Below are 25,263 nucleotides of genomic sequence, written 5' to 3' on the forward strand. Positions count from 1 at the left end.
AGACATTCATATCCTGAGGGATTGTGAGCCAAAAGCCTGTATTGAGAGGATGTTTGAGTGCAGAACCACAGAGTATTTGAACAGCTTTGGTACATCATCATTCATTGCTCTTGTCCATTTTAGGGGAGAAGGACTTAATTCAAACACTTTAGCATAACAAATGGACTTCAATGGGTTCCTCCTATTGTCCAGCTATGTGTCAGCCCCACCAAACATTCACATGATTAAATGGAAGTAGAGTGCATTACACGTCAGCAAATTGTTTAGAGTTTCCCTGAGCTAAAAGTAGCAGTATACTCCTTGGTTACTAGTGGTAACCAAACTATGTGTTTAGAAAATATTTGGGCCTAAAAATAGACCAATTAGCCTCCTTGTATTACTATCCTTGTGGGTACCGGAAATCCCCCACCAGGACAAAGGCTATTTGAAGCTTAGGGGTTAGGTTTAGGGTTGCAATTAGGGTTAGGGGTTAGGTTTAGGGTAAATAGGATTTTGAATGGAAATAAATGTTAGGTCCCCACAAAGATAGTAAAACATGTGCTGTGTGTGTGTACGTGTTTAACTATTCTTGTTGGGACCACACCACAAGAATAGTAAACAAACCTAAATTTGACCAACTGGGAACATTCTGTTGGTCCCCACAAGGTCAAATGCTATTTCTAGGGGGTTTAGGGTTAAGGTTAGAATTAGTGTTAGAATTAGGTTTAGGGTTAGGAGCTAGGGTTAGTTTTAGGGTTAGGAGCTAGGGTTAGGGTAAGTGTACGGGTTAGGGAAAATAGGATTTTGAATGGGACTGAATTGTGTCCCCACAAGGTTAGCTGTACAATACTATGTGTGTGTGTGTGGAAAGGAAACTGTGAGAACAAACTTTCTTAATGAAGGAAATGTGTTTGTGCTATATGATAAGTGTACTTCCTGCTGTGTTGTCTGATAGTCCCAAAGTGTTACAAGTTGGCAGACATAAAGAAGCCAAATGACGTGATATCAGATGTTCCATCATTCATGTCATTGGAATGAAAACACAAGTAAAAAAGGAAATATGTTGGGATACTTCACACTGTAATCATATGAATTATAATGAACATTTAGAAGTATCCTGCATACCGTACCCTCAATAAACAGACAAAACATCATAGCCCTACAAGTGTTAGAAGATCTTAACAAATGATCCATTGTGTTAGACTTTTCCAGTCCTGCCCCACCCTTAGCTACGCTGATCTGTTACTCTGTGCCAACAGGTATGGCACACAGCAACCTTGGAAAAGCGCTCAATAAACACAGACTCTAGAAATCCGGAAATGGGCGCGGCTATTGACTTTTGAAATCCCTCAATGATATAGCCTACTCCACCACCTTTGATCATGAATGCCTACAACATTTCATCATTGTTTAACAGTCTGCAATAGATTAGTGAACCATCTTTACTTCCAGGTGTGAAGAAAAAGGTTAAAAAGCAACAGGTTAACAATATAATTCGCATTGTAAACTGGACAAAAGTATATTGTCAACACAAAGCAGTCTATTCATCCAGACGTCTATTCATTGTCTGGGAGGGGAGACGGGGTTGTCCTGCCAATGACGACCAGGAACAGGTTCCCCCACATATGCTCCTGTTTCACAGCCACTGGCACAGATGGAAGGCACTGTGGCACGAGACTAGCGTCCGCCGCTCCTCTTATGTTCTAGAGGAGGAGCATCCACAGTGGATAACTAGACTAGACCTTGACGAATGTGGGAGTGTGAGCCTTGGGGCTCATGTTGAAGCTTAGCAAATCATATTGTAGCATAGCAGCGTCTTAGTTAAGCAGTCGATATTTTAGGCTACCCCGCTTGTGTTCTAGCCTAGCGATTCTTCCTCTATCCTAACAGTGGAACATGCTTTAGCCAAATAAGGTTTGTTTTTATCCCCCCTGGCAAATCATTTACAAGCTAGACTGGGTTATAGACGAGCAGTTTACATCCCAGTAGCACAACGGCGGTGGTCTGCCCTCAGGGGAGTTGCATGTGCGACACAAAGACGTCTGTGTGGCATGGCCCAATGGCATGTCTATGAACAGGTGTGTACAGTCATAGGCCATGGTAAGTGACAGTTACATCTGTTGCAGCACACATCAAAACAGGGCTAGAGAGGGCTTGGCTCTGTATAATGTACAAGCTATACAGCATGTAGGGCCTACAGTAATGGGGCTTTATAATATTTGAATGACTAACAATATCGTTGAAAGGGACATGCACACTTTCTGTTTATTTGTCAATCACATTGCTGGGACAGTATACTGCTCTGTCTCTGATAAGAAAGTTACATTTACTTGCATTATTATTGCAAGCCCTCATAGGGCACCAGCAAGTGGTAATAACATGGTGTTGATAGGGAACTAGATGATACGTATTAACTATTAATAAAGATGATGCACTGCCCCAGAGGTCCAGACCTAAAGGAGAGGACACAGCCAGCAGCCCCTTCCCTTCCCACAACCAAAGCCTTGAAAAACCTCTGAGTCACCACCCTGTCACACACCCATATCAAGACTCCCCAGCTGCCATGGCAACCAAACACTGGCAAACACACCAGCTGAAGAGTAAGAGACTGAGCCTGCCCACACGGGGCTGAGTGATACATTTCCACCACACGTGTAACAAATGATTGGTTTCCTTTGGAAAGCAATATAGTTATAGGTGCTGTTGCTATTTTTCACTCAGCTAAGGACCTTATGGCACAATGGGAAAGAGAATAGAAGTGAACTGTAAAATTCCATTCAATCACCAAACTGACTTGGTTTTTAAAGAGAGACACTACACTCTGAAATGCATCTACTTCTTCACACAGCCTAAATAACTCAACACCCTCAAGTCAACATCCAGAAGTCCACACCCTGACCAAGGTCAACACTGAAACACAAACCCACCCCAGAGCCACACCCTCACCTGCAACCTTGGGCACACCAAATACTGTACATTTCATCTTGACGGATACACTGCAAACATCAATTGAAACATTCACCAAGTGAAAACACAATGGCACTATGGTTGGACCAGTAAGACTCCACCCACCTCTCTGTACAGATGCCGTTGCTTCAACATTGCAATTGCACAGTGTTGAAACTCACTGAGGTATGTCAATGAGAAGCTGTTGAAGACAGTGTTTGCATAGCTTAAAAATATTCCTATTCTCTGTTTGCGACTCCCTTTGGAAGGAAGCCCCATGCATAAATGATGGTATGTTAAAAGAAACAAAGTAGGAGAGTAAAAGAATAAGTAAATACAACTAATACTTTCAACTGTCTTTCATTTTCTCAGACGCACTCCAACCCGATTTGCACTTTGCCAAGACTTTCAAACATTCCTGTGGAGTCATTGCAGGCTGTTGCCTGCTAGTAGGAGAGAGAGTTGTATGCTATTTTCTGTCTGTGGACACATTCACCCACTGAACTCTGGTAGAGAGATACCTTTAACATTCTCCCCAAGGTCTAACTAACCTGCCCAGCCAGTTCAGATGGCTCAGTTGGTTGGAGCATGGTGCTTACAACACCAGAGTTTGGATTAAAGCATGTTTTATCTTAACCTGGAAAGGCTTTGATTGAAACGTGTTGCGTAACAACGCATTGCATGCATGGGATTGTGGGAATGTTGAGTGTGTCATTACACTCGTAAGTCAAGCTAAACAGAGCGAGCTGTTTGTCAGGGGCGTGGCCCCGTGTGGGGGAATACAGTATTTACTACCCAACCTGCTGAAAACCACCAGGAATGTACTCAACTAATGTCAGGCATGTCGCTCTCCACACCTCTTTCTAAAGTATTTTAGAAGTTGGAGTTGAACTAATAGGTAGTGTACATTCTGGTGCAAAATGGATGTTGCATCACCCAGGTGTGGATTAGAAGCACTACCACTCACACCCTCAGTGGCAAACTGCCTTGGAATTAAAGGTTGCAATGGGTTCAATTCAATTATTTATTACTAAAGGCTTATCTAATCAACACTCTGACAAATGTGCCAGCATACTGAAAATGGCTTCAGGGCTGGTGTACTTATGGTTTGGAAGAGAGAGCGGAACATACTGTAGTAGTGGAAATCTACTTCATTGAGAAAGACTGTAGTGAAGGAGTAAGAGCAGACATGCACTGGTTGATGAGTCAGAGCCCGTCCAGGGAAATAATGTTACCACTAATTATGTGTAATGAAATGAGATGGTGTCTCATCCTCTGGTTTGAATATGCCCCTCCCTATCATCATGTAGGAGGTTGTAGGCAGGTAAATGTGTGTCATTGATGTGTGTCAGTGAGATTACATGCTGAAGCACAATCACTTTCAAATTCAGACTAAATTAATTAGTCCCTTGGCCAGAACCCAATGTGTCCCTCGGCCAGAAACTTACAATAGACTCACTTTATGACACCATATTCAGATAAAGGATTACCCATAAACCTCCTGCCTTTCCGTCCCCATCCCAGTGTTTCCCCTAATAATACTCCTGCCACCCCATCTTCGCTAGCTCTCTTACCCCCCACCGAGAACATTTGGCCTCAATTAAATTGAACATTTGGTGTTTGCAGCCTTTGCATGCTGCCTACGGAAAACTAACCTATAGGGGAAACCCTGCCAGTCTAATGTGTCCTACCTGACTTTGAGCTCCTTGTACTCCTCCTTGACTTTGCCTAGCTCCAGCTGCAGTCGGGCGCGCTCCTTGGCCACCGAGTCGAGGGTCTTGCGGGCGTCAGCGAGCTCCGTCTCATAGGCCGCCTTCATGCCCGTCACCTCACGGCTGATCTCGGTCTCAGACTCGGTGATGCGGAGCCGCAGCCCAGCGTTCTCTACCTCCAGTGAGCGCACCTTGTCAATGTAGACGGCCAGCCGGTCGTTGAGGTTGCATAGGTCGTCCTTCTCCTGCAGGCGGGAGATACGGGTTGGGGAGAGCGGAGTGGCGGCTCCGCCACGGCTGGTTCGTTTCTGACCCGGAGTTTCCATAGTGGACATCCAGCAAGTGGTTCAGGTGGTTAGCTGGGAGACAGGCTGTGGAGGGAAGGATGAATTAATTAACATAAGATACAGAAAATGTTAGAACAAGTATAGTGAAGCCTGAGGGAACCATGTGAGTTTGCATGTGCCCAAATAGAAAATAGTAAAGGAGGAGTGGGGTGGGGTTTAGGCGTGTAACAGCTATGCATCTCTCTCACTATCAGAAGCCTTATTAAATTGCTGTTTGGGTGGTTAAGCAACTTTAGCTCTCTCCTGAGCAAGTCAAATTCCCACCGTCTGGCGTCTGCACAGTGAACAGGCAATTACGATAATATACAAAATATGTATTCAAGAACTACAGAAGCATACAAAACAATTAACAAACATTATGCAAGCAAAGAATAGCTGCATCATCTCCCTTGTCGGCCAACTGCTTGTTGAGACAGAGTGAAGAAGTACTAACAGCCTGCTAATTATGCCAGAGTCATTAATTCTGAGAGATCTGTCCGATGGTTGTCTCCCTCCACTTACATTCGGCTTGCCTAAACCTCAGTCATTATACCACAGCCTTGACTCACTACATAAATAAACACAGCAGGATGCCCTGATTAGGAGATGAAGAACCACTGTCTCAATGTTTAGACAGGCAGAGGCAGCAGTGAAATAAATGACTGTCAGAAAGTACTGGATGAAAGGCTTTTGAAGGCCAAAAAACTAGCTTAGATTCCACTCTGGAACTTTGATATGGCCGTAGAGTATATTATGTTTCCACAATATATTGACAATTAGCAATATAAAAAATAATATATTCATGTAAAAAAATATATATATCTGTAAATACTACTCATATTACAGAGCAAGCTGAAAAGCTTCATATGCCACCAATTTTTGCTTTGTAGCATCTACAGCTGAAACATAATGGAGTCTTACAGGATAACTTGGTAAGCCCAAAATGTCATAAATAAGCCAACTTTGATTAATTATTTCTCAATTATGCTTTTAGATACACATTTCAAATACACATAGTGTACCAAACATTAGGAACACCTTCCTAATATTGAGTTGCACCCCCTTTTGACCTCAGAACAGCCTCAATTCGTCGGGGCATGGACTCCACAAGGTGTTGAAAGCGTTCCACAGGGATGCTGGCCCATGTTGACTCCAATGCTTCCCACAGTTGTGTCAAGTTGGCTGGATGTCCTTTGGGTGGTGGGCCGTTCTTGATACACACAGGAAACTTAAGCGTGAAAAGCCCAGCAGCGTTGCAGTTCTTGACACACTCAAATCGGTGCGCCTGGCACCTACTACCATACCCCATTCAAAGGAACTTAAATATTTTTTGTCTTGCCCATTCACCCTCTGAATGGCACACATACACAATCCATGTTTCAATTGTCTCAAGGCTTAAAAATCCTTCTTTAACTCGTTTCTTCCCCTTCAACTACACTGATTGAAGTGGATTTAACAGGTGACATCATAGCTTTCACCTGGTCAGTCTGTCATGGAAAGAGCAGGTGTTCCTAATGTTTTGTACACTCAGTGTACGTCAACAATCCTTCTTCCAAAGGACTTTTGTATGGACTACATTTTGTGAAAATCCCCCAAATCATGGTCTTTTTTTGTCTGGGTGTCGTTAGGAATCACTCAATAACAGATAGATGACATCTATTTCATTACTCGTGCAATGATACAGCACATACGATAAATAAGTAACTGATAAATGTGAACACCTTAACACTCCATATAATGTACAACGTGTCAAGTCCTTTCCATAGATAATGAGGTACTTTTGGAAAGAGTAACTTTCCCCAATAACCATGCATTTCAGTAACCTACACTGAATGACATATACTTTAAAAAGGTCCCAGCCGAGTTGTTATCCCACGCCCCCAACCGGTCAACAATGAAAGTGAAATTACATTTCAACTGTACACTGTAGCCGTCAAGATCAAGGTACAAGCAGGAACCTATTCTCTCATCTCTGTTAGTGTGGGCTCACATTCACAACTGTCAGTCAAAGTGCAACCAGAGCTAAAACGCCTTTGTCTTACCTTAGTGGGAGTGTCAGGTTGTGAGTGGAAGCCTCCTGGTGGTCTGCACAGCCGGACCTCTGGAAGTTTAGCAGCCGGTGTGTGTTGTAGATAAGGTGTTCTTCTCTGGGTCTGGTGTGCCCCTGTGGAGTATAGGGAGTAGGATCAGTGCTGCCTGGCTGTCTGTGTGCCTTTGGCTCACACTCTGGAATGGCTGCGTCACAGTCTCTCCCTGCACATGTATCGCTGAAGAGAGAGGGAAGGAGGGAGGGAGGGAGGGAGAGAGGGAGGGAGAGAGGGAGGGGCAGGGAGGAGCCAGGCTGGACTAATACAGACAGAGCCCACACACAGCACAGCAACTACTCAGCTCGCTGGTGTCTCTCTCTTACTCTCTTTTCCTTTCTCTTTCATTCACACAGTGGGCTCACAGACACAGTGATCCCAACTCCTTGCACATTTGGCCTGTCAGTAAAAGCTCCACTTTCAAGTGCAAACAGAGAGAAAAATGGTTGGATGGAAAATCCGCCCTTATCCATTCTTTAACTGTACGGAACAGTACAAATTAGTCTGTAATTGCAAATCATCACCTTACGGTCAGCTTGCAAAAAATATTGCGTTTTCACAATTGTTTAAAATGAAAAGACCAAAAATCCCAAAGAAAATAGTCATATTTCCAATGAAGGGTACAGCACAGTACACCAATATAGTCATTCCCATAGGTCATCTTCTAAGCTCCCAGGTCTCTACCATCTCTGCTCGAAGATGGATCTTGTATTTATTGCCTCGGGGTGGAGTTAATGAAAGAACAGGTCCAATAAAGTCCAATGTCAGGAGAGGATGGTTTTTCTGGTGTGTGTGTGTGTGTGTGTGTGTGTGTGTGTGTGTGTGTGTGTGTGCGCGTGAGTGCGCGTGCGCGTTGTGGATAGAGAGTGTGGGCATGGCATGGAACAGGCCCAGTGGCTATGGGAGTACCCTGGCGAGGCCCTAGCAGAGGAGAAAACCTGTAATTCTGTGGCCTTCTCTCTCTGAGTCACAGATCCCAGCACAAACAGCTCACTGTGTTCAGCGGTGCCCCCGTCTTTTTTTAAATCCCTCCCTCTCTCCCATTTCTCTCCCTCCCTCCCTCTGTCCTCTTGCTCCTACGGCATTCCCCCTAACCAGTGGTGGAAAAAGTACCTAATTGTCATACTTGAGTATTATATAAATAGTAAAGTATTGTTCAGATACCCAAAAAAGTAGTACTTTAAAGTATTTTTACACACCACTGCCCCCAACAATGGACAAGTACTTTACACCACTGCCCCTAACAAACAACAAGCCTGTTCCAAATGAAGTATTTACCCCAAACTTTTATACTGGACATTGGACTATACTAACAAGGAGCAAATAGCCAACTCTTTGCCTGAACCATAAAGGACTCAAAAAACCTAGTCCTAAGAAGCCATTGGGTTTGCTTCAATTCACTTCATTTTGGTTCATTCACAAAGCACATAACCCAAAGGGTTTTATGGTTAACAATAGTAGGACCGGGACGATACCAGTATCGCGATACTCATTAGTATCGTGGCAAGGAAACAAAACATGAAGCGGATTTCACTTCTTTAGGAAAACAGCCCTAATTTTGGAAACAAACATTATGTCATCCAGAGTCACATGTATATATTTTCCAAGCTATAGCACACAATATTTTACATTTATCCGGTTTTAAAGGACCAAAGTCTGCTTCGTGTTCTCATTTTTGCCATGGAAAAAAATATTATGATACTGGTATCCTCACAGCCCTAAACAAACATTTCAGGTTTGGATAAAGGCAGTTGATTGATGTAAAACCAACACACAAAGTGGGTCCACTGAAATCCAGGGTCAGGAGTGAATGCTCTAACTCTCTGAGGCACTCATCCAGTCAACAGGCAGGAGCAGGAATGACAACCTGTGATGCAACTTACGAGACATGACAGGCAACAAACGGCATGTTAACTCTGCAGTCAGCACTTTCTTTATTTTTTATTCTCTTTCACCATTTCTTTCCATGCCCCTATAGCATCCCAAGAGGGCAATAAAAAACACAAGGCACTCTGTTGAGCAATCTAAATGTTATTTTTTACAATGAGATACTCTATTGAGTGCTGATGCACTACGTACAAGAATGAGGGGTACGAATTTATCTCTGAATAATTAATGCAAGAGGGGACTTGAAGGGTAACATTCCTGTTTCAAAAACAAATCAATTAAAATGACTTCCTTTCCTCATCTCATTTCCTTCATGGCCTCTCATTTAGGGCTTGAATAAATGCTGCAATAATTCTCAGATCACAGTATAATCATACAGATACAGCTTATCTTTGGCTGGGCATGGTACATTTACAGTTACTTTAATATCACTGTTGCTATGGTCAGCAGGTATACTGTACTGTACTCACAACTGCTCTTGCTTTGTCCTGGTATCATTTTTAAAATGCTCTGTCAGACACTGGTCACCGTGTCAACCCTTTCAACAAAATGAACAGCCTCTGCACTATGGAAAAAACAGCCCATTGTTCATGCTGTAACATCATCAAATCATTAATAAGCCACCTGTTCAGAATGCTGGGAAATCTACTGTACATGTGGTTGCTGTTCGTATCTTCTAAAGCCACAGTAAAACTGCAAATAGTAATCACACAGTATGGAATATTCACCCGAATCTGAATCATAATTACGGTACCATTTCATGTTACCCTTAAAAGTAGTATCACTTGTTACATTTCTCACCACATGGCATATCCTAGTTTATTTCATAATTCCACCTAGGTTTATTTTGTGTTAGCTTGAAAAATGAACAAATAGCTACAGAAAATCATTTTTGACATGCAGTTGAGACAGGTTGCTATAGGCTGTTTGCTTTTGTGTAGCTATCTATCTGCCTCAGTTTACTGAGTGTGAATTGTGAATTGACCAATGGTGTAAAGTACTTAAGTAAAAATACTTTAAAGTACTACTTAACTCGTTTTTTGGGGTATCTGTACTTTACTTTACTATTTATATTTTTGACAACTTTTACTTCACTACATTCCTAAAGAAAATATTGTACTTTTTACTCCATACATTTTCCCTGACACCCAAAAGTACTCGTTACACTTTGAATGCTTAGCAGCACAGGAAAATGGTCCAATTCACGCACTTATCAACAGAACATCCCTGGTCACCCCTACTGCCTCTGATCTGGCGGACTCATTAAACACACATGCTTAGTTTGTAAATTATGTCTAAATGTTGGAGTGAGCCCCTGGCTATCCGTAAATAAACAAAACAAGAAAATGGTGCCGTCTGGTTTGCTTAATATAAGGAATTTGAAATGATTTATACTTTTACTGGGTGACTTTTACTTGAGTCATTTTCTATTAAGGTATCTTTACTTTTACTCAAGTATGACAATTAGGTACTTTTTCCACCACTGGAATTGACTATTGAGCAACCAAAGCTGCAGACATATCCATCTCGCAAACCTTTTTATCTAATGTGTTTTTGTGACCAGGTTCAATCTCTACGAAGTTCAACAAAAAATAATTTTACATTAGCCTCCTTTGTATTGAAGATTCAGTATATGCTAAGATGGTTTATACTGTATGTTGTATGAATGGCTTTTGATGCATTGTCCGGCTAGTATTCACTGTAAATCTTTACCCTCAGGGGAACAATGGCAGGCTATAATAATAATAATAATAATATGCCATTTAGCAGACGCTTTTATCCAAAGCGACTTACAGTCATGCGTGCATACATTTTTGTGTATGGGTGGTCCCGGGGATCGAACCCACTACCTTGGCGTTACAAGCGCCGTGCTCTACCAGTTGAGCTACAGAGGACCACATGTATCAGCAGAGCAGAGTACAGTGGGATTACATTGGATGTGCTAACTTTGTTTTGTGCACGTATCCTCCCTTTGGGTGGGTCCAAAAGAAACAGGACCACAAGGGACGAAGGATCAAGGCCCATGGTCCCATTTAGCATAATTAGGAACATGATGTGATTATGAAGTGTCCCATAGGAACAGATAAAGAGGGTATAGGGCTTAAAAGGAAAAAGAGCTCCAATGTGCCCCTTCCTAATCCTAACCACTTGTTTATAAGGCTGGCTGAATTTCTAGTGAGTGACTACTGAGGCTATAATGATGAGCAGGCCCAAAATATGGGTTGGGAATTTTTTACATTAATGTATCTATAGACTCTGGAAAAATAGCAAGATGTTCAATAAAACACAGATACTGTAATTATTCTCTCATCATTCCAAAAACTGTAATTCATCTCTCATCATTCCATTCTTTTGGAATGGACATTTTGGTAGGTAGTCCTTGACGTTTGAGACACACGTGGGCGCGCCCTCTCCTGCTTTCTGTTATCCACCCAGTCCAGACAATTTTCCTCCTTCAGTAACCACAGGCAGAAACAAAGACATAGGCGCCACCCACCGGCCAACTGTTGATGAGAACTCTGACTGACGTGAAGTGAAGGACTTACATTTTAGGAAACATATTATAGAAGTAAAAATTGGTACGGAAAAATGCTGATTGAAAACAGCAAACCATTTCACCTGAAGAGAAGTGGTAGCCTAGATATTTGCGGAGAAACAAACTCATCTCAATAGACATATGGCCATATTGGCTTCTTTGATAAAACTTACCACAACCAGTTGGGGACTTTTTGGTTTGTTGACAGGTGAAAGAAAGACACTTCAAAAACCTACGCATTTGTCATCCGTAAGTGAAATTTAAGTAGCCTACAATTTGTTTGAAATACTGATGTAGCCTAATTGTACACTATTTGGCATACAGTGTCACGGCCATCTGAAATTACATTGCTGCGCCCGCCACCGTCTTCTTCCTTGATATCATGGCGTTTGCTCATTTTGTTTGTACTTGCCGCCACCTACTGTGCGGTAGTGTTGTGGTCAATCACGTTATATTCATTTTGTGATACAAAAATAAAAAAGGAAAGGGGAAAAGGAAAAGGAAAAAAATGGCACCAACTAACCCTACACCTATTTACAGGTTCGTAGTGCTGAGGAAGCTTTTTCATTTTGAGAATACACTGAAAATTATTTATAATCAATTCAGAATCAATTATATTTACTTACCAAAAAATTCTAAGAAAAATGATAGAATGACAAACCAAATAGAGACCCATAAAATCTTGTGGTCAAACACCGTTCTTTTTTCCCATAGGGAATTTTTGAAACATTTCAAATAAGGGCTGTGTTTCGTGTAGGCTTACACTGGCATGAAGTTTTGATAACCATGTAAATCTCTCTCGGACAAGGTGACTTTTACCAATATTTTCAACTCTATTTACTCTCAGATTCAAAAATGCTAATTAGCATCAAAGTAGACTACAAAGATTTACACGGTGATCAAAACGTCACGCCAGGGTAAGCCTACATGAAACACAGCCCTTATTTTAAGTGTTTCTAAAATCCCCTGTGGGAAAAATGAATGGTGGAAAAATGATTGGAACCATTTCCTTGTTTGATAAAGGCCCCGTGTAGCTCAGTTGGTACATTTACATTTTAGTCATTTAGCAGACGCTCTTATCCAGAGCGACTTACAGTTAGTGAGTGCATACATTATTTTATTTATTTATTTTTCATACTGCCCCCCCCGTGGGAATCAAACCCACAACCCTGGCGTTGCAAACACCATGCTCTACCAACTGAGCTACAGTGGGGGAAAAAAGTATTTAGTCAGCCACCAATTGTGCAAGTTCTCCCACTTAAATAGATGAGAGAGGCCTGTAATTTTCATCATAGGTACACGTCAACTATGACAGTTGGATTTTTAATGAATTTATTTGCAAATTATGGTGGAAAATAAGTATTTGGTCAATAACAAAAGTTTCTCAATACTTTGTTATATACCCTTTGTTGGCAATGACACAGGTCAAACGTTTTCTGTAAGTCTTCACAAGGTTTTCACACACTGTTGCTGGTATTTTGGCCCATTCCTCCATGCAGATCTCCTCTAGAGCAGTGATGTTTTGGGGCTGTCGCTGGGCAACACAGACTTTCAACTCCCTCCAAAGATTTTCTATGGGGTTGAGATCTGGAGACTGGCTAGGCCACTCCAGGACCTTGAAATGCTTCTTACGAAGCCACTCCTTCGTTGCCCGGGCGGTGTGTTTGGGATCATTGTCATGCTGAAAGACCCAGCCACGTTTCATCTTCAATGACCTTGCTGATGGAAGGAGGTTTTCACTCAAAGTCTCACGATACATGGCCCCATTCATTCTTTCCTTTACACGGATCAGTCGTCCTGGTCCCTTTGCAGAAAAACAGCCCCAAAGCATGATGTTTCCACCCCCATGCTTCACAGTAGGTATGGTGTTCTTTGGATGCAACTCAGCATTCTTTGTCCTCCAAACACGACGAGTTGAGTTTTTACCAAAAAGTTATATTTTGGTTTTATCTGACATTCTCCCAATCCTCTTCTGGATCATCCAAATGCACTCTAGCAAACTTCAGACGGGCCTGGACATGTACTGGCTTAAGCAGGGGGACACGTCTGGCACTGCAGGATTTGAGTCCCTGGTGGCGTAGTGTGTTACTGATGGTAGGCTTTGTTACTTTGGTCCCAGCTCTCTGCAGGTCATTCACTAGGTCCCCCCGTGTGGTTCTGGGATTGCTCACCGTTCTTGTGATCATTTTGACCCCACGGGGTGAGATCTTGCGTGGAGCCCCAGATCGAGGGAGATTATCAGTGGTCTTGTATGTCTTCCATTTCCTAATAATTGCTCCCACAGTTGATTTCTTCAAACCAAGCTGCTTACCTATTGCAGATTCAGTCTTCCCAGCCTGGTGCAGGTCTACAATTTTGTTTCTGGTGTCCTTTGACAGCTCTTTGGTCTTGGCCATAGTGGAGTTTGGAGTGTGACTGTTTGAGGTTGTGGACAGGTGTCTTTTATACTGATAACAAGTTCAAACAGGTGCCATTAATACAGGTAACGAGTGGAGGACAGAGGAGCCGCTTAAAGAAGAAGTTACAGGTCTGTGAGAGCCAGAAATCTTGCTTGTTTGTAGGTGACCAAATACTTATTTTCCACCATAATTTGCAAATAAATTCATTAAAAATCCTACAATGTGATTTTCTGGAAAAAAATTCTCAATTTGTCTGTCATAGTTGACGTGTACCTATGAAGAAAATTACAGGCCTCTCTCATCTTTTTAAGTGGGAGAACTTGCACAATTGGTGGCTGACTAAATACTTTTTCCCCCCACTGTACATCCCTGCCGGCCATTCCCTCCCCTCCCCTGGACCAATTGTGCGCCGCCCCATGGGTCTCCCGGTCGCGGCCGGCTACGACAGAGCCTGGATTCGAACCAGGATCTCTAGTGGCACAGCTAGCACTGCGATGCAGTGCCTTAGACCACTGCGCCACTCGGGAGACGCCAGCGTTGTGGGTTCGATTCCCACGGGGAGCCAGTATGAAAATGTATGCACTCACTAACTGTAAGTTGCTCTGGATAAGACTTATTCCTCATCAATCTACACACAATACCCCATTATGACAAAGCAAAAACAAGTTTCTATAAAATTTTGCAAATTTCATTTAAATAAAAAACTGAAATATAACATTTACATAAGTATTCAGACACTTTACTCAGTATTTTGTTGAAGCACCTTTGGCAGCGATTACAGCCTTGAGTCTTCTTGGGTATGACGCTACAAGCTTGGCACACCTGTATTTGGGCAGTTTCTCCCATTCTTCTCTGCAGATCCTCTCAAGCTCTGTCAGGTTGGATGGGGAGCGTCGCTGCACAGCTATTTTTAGGTCTCTCCAGAGGTGTTAGATCGGGTTCATGTCCGGGCTCTGGCTGGGCCACTCAAGGACATTCAGAAACTTGGCCCGTAGCCACTGCTGCGTTGTCTTGGCTGTGTGCTTAGGGTTGTTGTCCTGTTGGAAGGTGAACCTTTGCCCCAGTCTGAGGTCCTGAGCACTCTGGAGCAGGTTTTCATCAAGGATCTCACAGTACTTTGCTTCGTTCATCTTTCCCTCGATCCTGACTAGTCTCCCAGTCCCTGCCGCTGAAAAACATCTCCACAGCATGATGCTGCCACCACCATGCTTCACCGTAGGATGGTTCCAGGTTTCCTCCAGACGTGACGCTTGGCATTCAGGCCAAAGAGTTCAATCTTGGTTTCATCAGACCAGAGAATCTTGTTTCTCATGGTCTGAGAGTCTTTTAGGTGCCTTTTGGCAAACTCCAGGTGGGCTGTCATGTGCCTTTTACTGAGGAGTGGCTTCCATCTGGCCACTACCAAAAGGCCTGATTGGTGGAGTGATGCAGAGATGGTTGTCCTTCTGGAAGGTTCTCCCATCTCCACAGAGGAACGTTGGATCTCTGTCAGAGTGACCATCGGGTTCTTGGTCACCTCCCTGACCAAGGCCCTTCTCCCCCGATTGCTCAGTTTGGCCGGGTGGTCAGCTCTAGGAAGAGTCTTGGTGGTTCCAAACTTCTTCCATTTAAGAATGATGGAGATCACGGTGTTCTTTTGGACCTTCAAATGGTACTCTTCCCCAGATCTGTGCCTCGACACAATCCTGTCTCAGAGCTCTACGGACAATTCCTTCAACCTCATGGCTTGGAAATTGGAAATGTGAATTGGGCATTTCCAATTGGAGGTAATAATACATATAGGTTATAGTTTATTGAGATGCATAAATAGGCTACACCACACCAAAAGCTTGATTTTATGGCTGTTTTAAAATGGATTTCCTGCAATTCTAGTAGTATAATTTATGTTCAATACTTGGTCAATTTATTTGACGGTTAAATGTATGCAAAAAAATTATTTAATTGATAGTTCACCTCTGTTTTCTTTTATTCTGTAATAGGGTATATTGTAACCATGTGTTCAAGCTAATCAAATCAAAGTTTATTTAGCGCTGTCCTTTTAGATCTGCCAAGGGTGTCACGGTTCAGACAGACGACCAGAGGACCACAATTGCGTCACACCAGAAAGTTTATTAAACTTAAGGGAAAAGGGAAGTAGGGAGTGAATGAAGGCTCCAGGGGTAACAGGGATCCCGTCCAATGCGCTGGGTCTGTGCCCCCCCCAGTGGCAGCGATGCGTCCTATGAAGCCGGTGGTGGGTGGTCCAGAAGTCCTGGGGGGGGGAGACACAGACACAACAGGGCGGAATGAAACAAGGCAGCAGTACAGTTCAAGGGAAATCCAAAATACGTAGTAGCAAGGCAGAAGGCTGGTCAGAGTTACCGGGATTGAAGAGTAGTCAGGAGTCGTAATGGCAGAAGCAGGTCTGGATCTCCTGAGGCAGAAGAGTATCCAAAAAACAGGCAGGTCCGGGGTCACAAAACCAGGGTGAGCCAGAAGCGCGAGCAAACAGGTTCCGGGTGTGAGCTTTGCAGACGATCTGACACCGGAGAGCTGAAAGACAGGGCCTTAAATACTGGGAGAGGTAGTGGGTAATGCAGCGCAGCTGGCAGAGTAATTAGAGCAGAGCAGAGCAGGGACAGGTGGAGCTAGTTAGGCTGAGTAGAGAGAGTGGTGAGCAGAGTGGAAGAAAATTAAGGTGGTAACCCGGTGGAGTGAGAGGCCCATGACAGAACCCCCCCCCCAAGGGACGGCCCCAGAAGTCCCAAGAGCAACACCACGCCGGGCGGGAGGAGGGGAGCCGGAGGAGGGCTAGAACTCCTCCGAACGGTCCGAGTGAACGTCCTCATCCTCGGAGGAAGCCGGAGGGCCGTGGTCGGGAGATGGGACAGGTCCCGAGACAGGATCAGGCACAGGACAGGAAGCCGAGCGGGCAGGACGGTTAGGGACCCCTCTGGGGCGGCCCCTACGGATTGCAGGTTGATCAGGATGCCGTTGGTGGAAAGCGGTGATGAGAGTCCTATCCACAATCCGACTAGCTGGCACCCAGGTCCTTTCCTCAGGTCCATAGCCCTCCCAGTCAATGAGGTACTGGAGACCCCTACCCCTCCGTCTGGACCGAAGCAGGCGGCGGACGGTGTAAACCAGACCACCATCGACGAGCCGTGGAGGAGGAGGACCAGGCGCAGCAGGGACCAGCGGACTCTCATGGATGGGCTTAATCTTAGACACATGGAAAGTGGGGTGCACCCTCAGGGAATTAGGCAGTTGGAGCCGGACAGCAGTTGGGCTAATCACTCTTATGATAGGGAATGGGCCAATGAACCGAGGTGCCAGCTTCTGCGACTCCACCCTGAGTGGCAGGTTCTTCGATGACAACCACACCCTTTGACCAACATGGTAGGTGGGAGCAGGAATTCTCCGACGGTTGGCCCCGGTAGTGTAGCTGGCAACGGATCTGAGGAGTGTGGCTCGGGCTTGTGACCAGGTGCGGCGACATCGACGGGCAAAAGCAAGTGCAGATGGGCAAGTAACCTCCTCTTCCTGGCTGGCAAATAGAGGAGGCTGGTATCCATAAACACATTGGAAAGGGGACATACCGATGGCAGAGCAGGTCAGAGAATTGTGTGCGTACTCCACCCATGTCAATTGCTGCGACCAGGAGTGGGGGTTGCGTGAAGTCATGCATCGTAGTGCCTTCTCGAGCTCCTGATTAGCCCGCTCTGACTGCCCATTGGATTGGGGATGGAATCCGGAAGTCAGACTGACTGTGGCTCCCAGCAGGTGACAGAACTCCTTCCAAAAAGCGGAGGAGAATTGTGGACCACGGTCAGAAACTACATCCTTTGGCAGTCCGTGGATCCGGAAGACGTGTTCCAGGACCACCTGGGCGGTCTCCTTGGCGGTTGGGAGCTTGGGGAGGGGAATGAAGTGTGCCATCTTGCTGAAACGGTCAACGATGGTGAGAATGACGGTCATGCCACTTGAAGGGGGCAGCCCCGTGACAAAGTCAAGGGCGATGTGAGACCAGGGACGTCTGGGCACAGGCAGGGGCTGCAGCAATCCGGCTGGGGGCTGGCAGGACGACTTGTGTTGGTTGCAGATGGGGCAGGCTTGGACGAATTCCCGTACATCCTTCCTCAGAGAGGGCCACCAGAACCTCTGGGCGAGCAGGTTGTAAGTGCGGGTGGAGCCAGGGTGACAAGCTAGGCGGGAGTCATGTCCCCACTGAACGACCTGGGACCTCAGGTCTTCGGGGACAAAAAGGCGGTCAGCTGGGCAAGTGCTGGGACCTGGCTGGTTACGGAGAGCCTCCAGCACCTGTTCCTCAACAGCCCAGGTCAGAGCTGCAACGATGCAGGGACTTGGCAGAATCGACACAGGGTCCTTGGAGGGGGTGTCATCCTTCTGGAATTGACGGGAGAGGGCGTCTGGCTTGGTGTTGCGTGATCCAGGCCGGTATGACAGAGTGAAATTAAACCTGGTGAAGAACAGGGCCCAGCGGGACTGCCTGGAGTTCAACCGTTTGGCCGTGCGGATGTACTCCAAGTTCTTATGATCGGTCCAAACGAGAAATGGAATGGTGGACCCCTCCAGCCAGTGACGCCACTCCTCCAAGGCAAGCTTCACAGCCAGCAGCTCACGGTTCCCTATGTCGTAATTGCACTCAGAGGGGGACAACCGACGTGAGAAAAAGGCACAGGGATGGAGCTTCCTATCCTCCGCAGCCCACTGAGAAATCACAGCACCAACTCCCACATCCGAGGCGTCCACCTCCACAATGAATTGCCGGTCCACATCAGGCATCTGGAGGATGGGAGCGGAGGTGAACCTCACCTTGAGGGTACTGAAGGCTTTGTCGGCTGCTGGGGTCCAGGTGAAGGGTTGCTTGGTGCTGGTTAGAGCAGTGAGAGGGGCAGCAACGGTACTGTAGTTCCGGATAAACTTCCTATAGAAGTTAGCAAACCCCAGAAACTGTTGCAGCTTCTTTCTGTTCTCCGGAACTGGCCATGAAGTGACTGCTGATACTTTGGCAGGATCCATTTGGATACTTCCCTCTGCCACTATGTACCCCAGGAAGGCCACTGTCTTGACGTGAAACTCACATTTCTCTGCCTTGGCGTAGAGGGAATTCTCCAGAAGACGATGAAGGACTTGCTGGACATGGCGGGTGTGTTCAGACAGGTTTCTGGAGTAGATTAAGATGTCATCCAGGTAAACGAAGACAAACTTGTTTAACATGTCCCGCAGTACATCATTCACTAGAGCCTGGAACACAGCAGGAGCATTGGTGAGGCCAAAAGGCATAACCAGATACTCGTAGTGGCCTGTTGGTGTATTGAATGCGGTTTTCCATTCATCTCCCTCCCGGATCCGCACTAGGTGGTAAGCGTTTCTGAGATCCAACTTGGTAAAAACAGTGGCTCCCTGGAGCAACTCAAAAGCAGAGGTGAGCAGAGGCAGAGGGTAACGGTTTTTCACTGTGATGTCGTTGAGTCCCCTGTAGTCGATGCAGGGGCGAAGAGATCCGTCCTTCTTCCCCACAAAGAAGAAGCCAGCACCAGCAGGAGATGAAGATGAACGGATTAATCCTGCGGACAGAGAGCCATTGATGTAGTCCTCCATGGACTTTCTTTCAGGAGCAGACAACGAATAAAGACGACCCTTTGGAGGAGCTGTTCCAGGGAGGAGGTCGATGGCACAGTCGTACGGTCGGTGAGGGGGCAGAGATGTGGCTCTTGCTTTGTTAAACACCTCTCTGAGACCATGGTAGCATTCTGGGACATTGGAGAGGTCAGGAGCGGAGTTAGTAGGTACTGGCCGAGGGGGTAGTGCGGCAGCAAGCAGGCAGGTTCGGTGGCAGTCCTCTCCCCACTCCCTGATCACCCCGGTCACCCAGTCGAGCTGAGGGTTGTGCCGGCGGAGCCATGGGTAACCCAGGATGAGGGGTTGGCCTGGAGAGGGGAGCAGGTGAAACTGGATAGTTTCTTGATGGTTTCCGGACAGACCCATCGAGACCGGGGCCGTGACATGAGTGACCGATCCGAGTAAGTGTCCGTCCAGTGCCCGGGCAGGAATAGGAGGTGTCAAACGGAGGTTCTCCAGTCCCAGTTGGCGTGCCAGCTTGATGTCCATTATGTTGGCTTCGGCGCCAGAATCCACCAGAGCAGCCAGGGTGTGAGTTGAGTCAGAGAGGCGGAGGTGAACTTGCAGCAGGGGTTTGCGGTCGGAAGACTGGATGGTCATTGAACTCAACCGGACTCCCCCTATGCCCGGTGAGCTTCGGCCCTTTAAAGGGCAGGTTACCACACGATGTCCATCACCTCCACAATAGAGGCAGAGGTTTGAGGTGAAGCGGCGCTGGCGCTCTGCAGGAGTGAGAGAGGCTCGCCCAATCTCCATAGGCTCAGACTGATCAAGCTGACCTGGGTGAGTGGCAGTAGATGACAGGAGCCCAGTCGGATCTCTCCGAATGCCGGTAGTAGGTGGACCTTGGCGCCCCCTCTCACGACGACGGGTCTGTATCCTTCTGTCGATCCTGACAGTCAGTGCGATGGCTTCATCAAGAGTGGAAGGCAGTTCATGGGAGACCAACTCGTCCTTGATATAGTCAGCCAAACTATGGAAGAACGCGTCCACCAACGATGGTGTGTTCCAAGAACTTCGTCTAGCCAGGGTTCGGAAGTCGATGGAATGGTCTGCGACTGTACGTCTGCCTTGTCGAATACTGAACAGTTCACGAGACGCCTCTGCGGTGGGTGAATCCAGGTCAAACACCTTCAGCATCTCCTCAGCAAACAGGTCGAAGGTTGCACATGCGGGGGTTTGACGTTCGAACTCTGCTGTTCCCCAGAGTCGAGCTCGGCCCGTCAGGTGAGTGATGGCATACCCAACTTTAGCCCCCTCCGTGGCGAAGGTCCTTGGCTGCAAGGAGAACTGAAGTCGGCAGCTAGTCAGGACTGGCCGGACCTGGGTTGAATCGCCGTTGAACCGCTCGGGGTTTCCAATCTTGGGTTCCGGAGCAGCGGCTGCAATGACCGGGGCAGGTAACTCGGGGGCAGGTCTGGTGGGCAGACTGGCTGGGGTAAGGTTGGTGAGGAGTTGAATGATCATGGCGAGTTGTTGTTGCTGCTGCTGGAACTGCTGCTCATGCTCATCGGTTTCCATGTCGGGGAAAGTGTGCGCTGAGTCCATAATGGTCAGATCGTACTGTCACGGTTCAGACAGACGACCAGAGGACCACAATTGCGTCACACCAGAAAGTTTATTAAACTTAAGGGAAAAGGGAAGTAGGGAGTGAATGAAGGCTCCAGGGGTAACAGGGATCCCGTCCAATGCGCTGGGTCTGTGCCCCCCCCAGTGGCAGCGATGCGTCCTATGAAGCCGGTGGTGGGTGGTCCAGAAGTCCTGGGGGGGGGAGACACAGACACAACAGGGCGGAATGAAACAAGGCAGCAGTACAGTTCAAGGGAAATCCAAAATACGTAGTAGCAAGGCAGAAGGCTGGTCAGAGTTACCGGGATTGAAGAGTAGTCAGGAGTCGTAATGGCAGAAGCAGGTCTGGATCTCCTGAGGCAGAAGAGTATCCAAAAAACAGGCAGGTCCGGGGTCACAAAACCAGGGTGAGCCAGAAGCGCGAGCAAACAGGTTCCGGGTGTGAGCTTTGCAGACGATCTGACACCGGAGAGCTGAAAGACAGGGCCTTAAATACTGGGAGAGGTAGTGGGTAATGCAGCGCAGCTGGCAGAGTAATTAGAGCAGAGCAGAGCAGGGACAGGTGGAGCTAGTTAGGCTGAGTAGAGAGAGTGGTGAGCAGAGTGGAAGAAAATTAAGGTGGTAACCCGGTGGAGTGAGAGGCCCATGACAAAGGGCGCTCCAATCGTTTAAAATAACACTCATCAAGATCTGTTGCCTATGCCTAATAGTCCTACTCATCACTTATTATATTATTACAAATAGAAGATTATCACTTCTCACAATGGTGCTCTTTTAATAAAGTTAGATCAAAGCTGAATCAATGTCTTGCAAGATCACATAACAGAACCAAATATAAAAGCATAGCAGGCCTATAACGTTACTGTTACACCAAAAACACCTTCTCATTTCTAACTAGATTTTAGGATGGTTAGCTGAAGCTGAATAGTACAACAACAAAAAATGTCATAAGCCAAAACTCAACAGAGCCACTAGGCAGGTTATATGCTTTCATTGAAACAAAATACAAGAAAGGCTAATAGTTTGATGACACCATCTGCTTTAATTCGCTCACGAAAACAGTAATTCAAGAAGTTCGAAATGCATAGGCTATTCCCATGAAACTGATTGAGATCAATCAGATGATTGACATGCAGATGCAGTTTCACAGATGCAGTTTCACCAGTAAAACATGAAGAATTATCAATTAACTGATCCTACACCAGGCCAATGGCCTGGGAGGACAGGACTCTTACATTCAACAAACCTTGTAACTCTTCTGCTGTAAAACTCGTACACAGAGAAAGTACTTCTCTGCAGCTGCCACCACAAAATCTATTTTCTGTGATGTACGTTCCATTTCTGCGATACAGTTGATAACCACGGCAATGAATGCTAAGAAGCCAACCTTACTGAAGCAAAAATTCACATCACTCTGTATTGACCTAGGCCTACTACTCACCCTTAACCCATCATCCTCTACTCTTTCCACTGTCTCAGCATACAACACCTTCTGTTCTACTCTAACCCTGGCAACCTCAACCTGTCTCTCTCGCACCTGGCACTTCTGATCCCCAGCAACATGGGCACCCCGACAATTGACACACAGTTTTTTACACCGATACTACACATTCCTTTGTCCCATGCCCTCCTACACACTGCTGCAACATAATTATCAGCTTGGCATCTCTAACACAGTGTGTTTGGCACAAAAGCTCTCACTGGATAACTGCTTATCTTAACATGACTTTATCAGGTCTGCTTCAAAACTCAAAAGGACAGACAATGTCTTCTCAGTTTCACCGTCACAGAAACAGGGAATTTTCCATTTCAGTTGCTCCATCTCAACACTTAATGCCACCCCAGTAATCACTCCTTTCAAAGGTGCCCTGCTCCGGAGAGCAAAGCAAGTCACAGGTCATGTCCCTAGTCGCGTGACGTGATGCGCCTGCTTCCTCTGGACGGAAGAAACACAGAAAATCATCACAAGTCCACTTCGAGCTACCTTCACCTATTTAACAGTACCCAACTTCTTTTCTACCCAGCCTGAGACTACATATGGATCAGCCAAAAGGCAGGGATCCACTTTCTCCAAAAACTTCGCTCCCACTGGGCCCGAATCATCCTTTGCATGGCCATCGGGGCGAGGCTTGGACTCTGAGGTCTTCACTACACCTGCCACCACAGGTAATTAATCCCCACTGTAGTCAGGTAAAATTTCTGAGCCATTAGAGACAGCAGAATACGGTTTGTACTTGGCGCCATTCTTTCTCAACACACATCTTCCCACTGCACTCGGCTCTTCTACTTCTTCCTCGCTGTCCATAACCACGTCTATCTGTTCTCCACGCTCTTGCTGCGCCTTCATCCACTGTGTTGCTTGCAGAGCACGCACTGATGGCGTTTCTCCAAAACAAAACTTCTGTTCCTTAGCCCAATTTACAAGTCTGGCTATCTCTGGCGCTGGCCACCTGGCGACGATAGTGGTAATTAATGCTGGTGTGTGTGAGAAATGTTCCCCGAAGATACAACATAAAGTGGCAGGTAGTAGGTTGCGTAGAAATACTTTGTAACTATTTTCATTAAATATGAAATATTCCAATTCAAGAGGCGAGCACCCTGACTGAATTGTTGATAATTTCACAGTAGAAAAGTTGTTTTGAATAGAAAATGGGGCTAAATATGAGGCCAATTATCTGTAGGCGAGGTCTATTTGTTTCTTAGTTGAAGTTGACACTTTTATTAAATGGTCAGCCAAAATAGTAGGCTACGTGATCTGGGCCCGGTTTCTGATCTGGGCCCAAAATCCCATGGTAGATGTGGGCCCGGTTTCCAAAGAGCATCTGAAGGCTTTCATCATTAGAACCATAAGATCCTATGGTTCTAAGATGAATTTAGCCTTAAGATGCTCTTTGGAAACCGGGCCCACATCTACCATGGGTCAGGGTCAAGGCAAGGCCACCCAGAGGAGGTGAGATTACATTTTCACTTTTTCCCATTGCACTGATCAATTTGCATATAACAGCATTTGTTGTCATCAGATTTCCATAAAATGCAATAACTGAAATCTATCCATAATGTTGTTTGAAACAAGGGTCTGGATTATTTAATATACCTAATCTATTTGCCAGAAAATAATGACAATGCTCATAAAATTGAAAGAAAATATATATGAATACAGAATCTGCATTAATTTTGACACTGTAGGCTACATTGACTACTTTATTACCTATATTTATCTGTGGTTCTCTCTCTTTCATTTTTGTAACGGGTCACCAAACAACCTATGGGAACTCCTTCCCCTTCACACGATGTGATTGAGATGCTTAATATCAAAGATGTTTACAGTCACGCCACACCCTTACTGTACCCACATGACCTGTCACTATAAAAAGGCAGTGTCACGTGACATTATTTTCTTCACTCTCACATTTACAGTACCAGTCAAAAGTTTGGAAACACCTACTCACTCAAGGGGTTTTTCATAATTTTTACTATTTTCTACATTGTAGAATAATAGTGAAGACATCAAAACTATAAAATAACACATATAGAATCATGTAGTAACCAAAAAAGTGTTAAACAAATCTAAATATATTTTATATTTGAGATTCTTAAAATAGTCACCCTTTGCCTTGATGACAGCTTTGCACACTCTTGGCATTCTCTCAACCAGCTTCACCTGGAATGCTTTTTTCAACAGTCTTGAAGGAGTTCCCACATATGCTGAGCACTTGTTGGCTGCTTTTCCTTCACTCTGCGATCCAACTCATCCCAAACCATCTCAATTGGGTTGAGGTCGGGTGATTGTGGAGGCCAGGTCATCTGATGCAGCACTCCATCACTCTCCTTCTTGGTCAAATAGCCCTTACACAGCCTGGAGGTGTGTTGGGTCATTGTCCTGTTGAAAAACAAATGATAGTCCCACTAAGCGCAAACCAGATGCGATGGCGTATTGCTGCAGAATGCTGTGGTAGCCATGCTGGTTAAGTGTGCCTTGAATTCTAAATAATTGAATGAATTTAATCGGAACAAACATAGAGAGAATACAAAAACAGGAGTAGCGCCGACACCAGGGCCGACGTCATGGGGGTCGGCTCCAGTACCTAGTGGACTGGGAGGGGTACTGTCTAGAGGAGCGGTGTTGGGTTCTGGTGGACGACATTCTAGATGCCAACATCATCCGAGATTTCCACCTTCGCCGTCCGGACCGACGGTCAA

At 45.7% G+C, this 25,263-nt stretch overlaps 1 protein-coding gene across 1 annotated transcript in view; it reads right to left on the bottom strand.

Annotated features, from left to right (window-relative positions):
- LOC311123494 (lamin-A-like) overlaps positions 1-7,247 on the bottom strand; it is a 28,503-nt gene extending 21,256 nt beyond the window's left edge. The window contains exons 1-2 of the mRNA XM_084158186.1: positions 7,006-7,247; positions 4,617-5,008 (exon numbers count right to left, since the gene is read on the bottom strand). Coding sequence (XP_084014312.1) covers positions 4,617-4,972 — 356 coding nt within the window. The 5' untranslated portion in view covers positions 4,973-5,008; positions 7,006-7,247. The remainder of the gene's footprint in view (positions 1-4,616; positions 5,009-7,005) is intronic.
- Between the last annotated feature and the right edge of the window lie 18,016 nt (positions 7,248-25,263).

The sequence above is a fragment of the Coregonus lavaretus genome, assembly GCF_964263955.1.
Source record: "Coregonus lavaretus genome assembly, chromosome: 3".
Lineage (NCBI taxonomy): Eukaryota > Metazoa > Chordata > Actinopteri > Salmoniformes > Salmonidae > Coregonus > Coregonus lavaretus.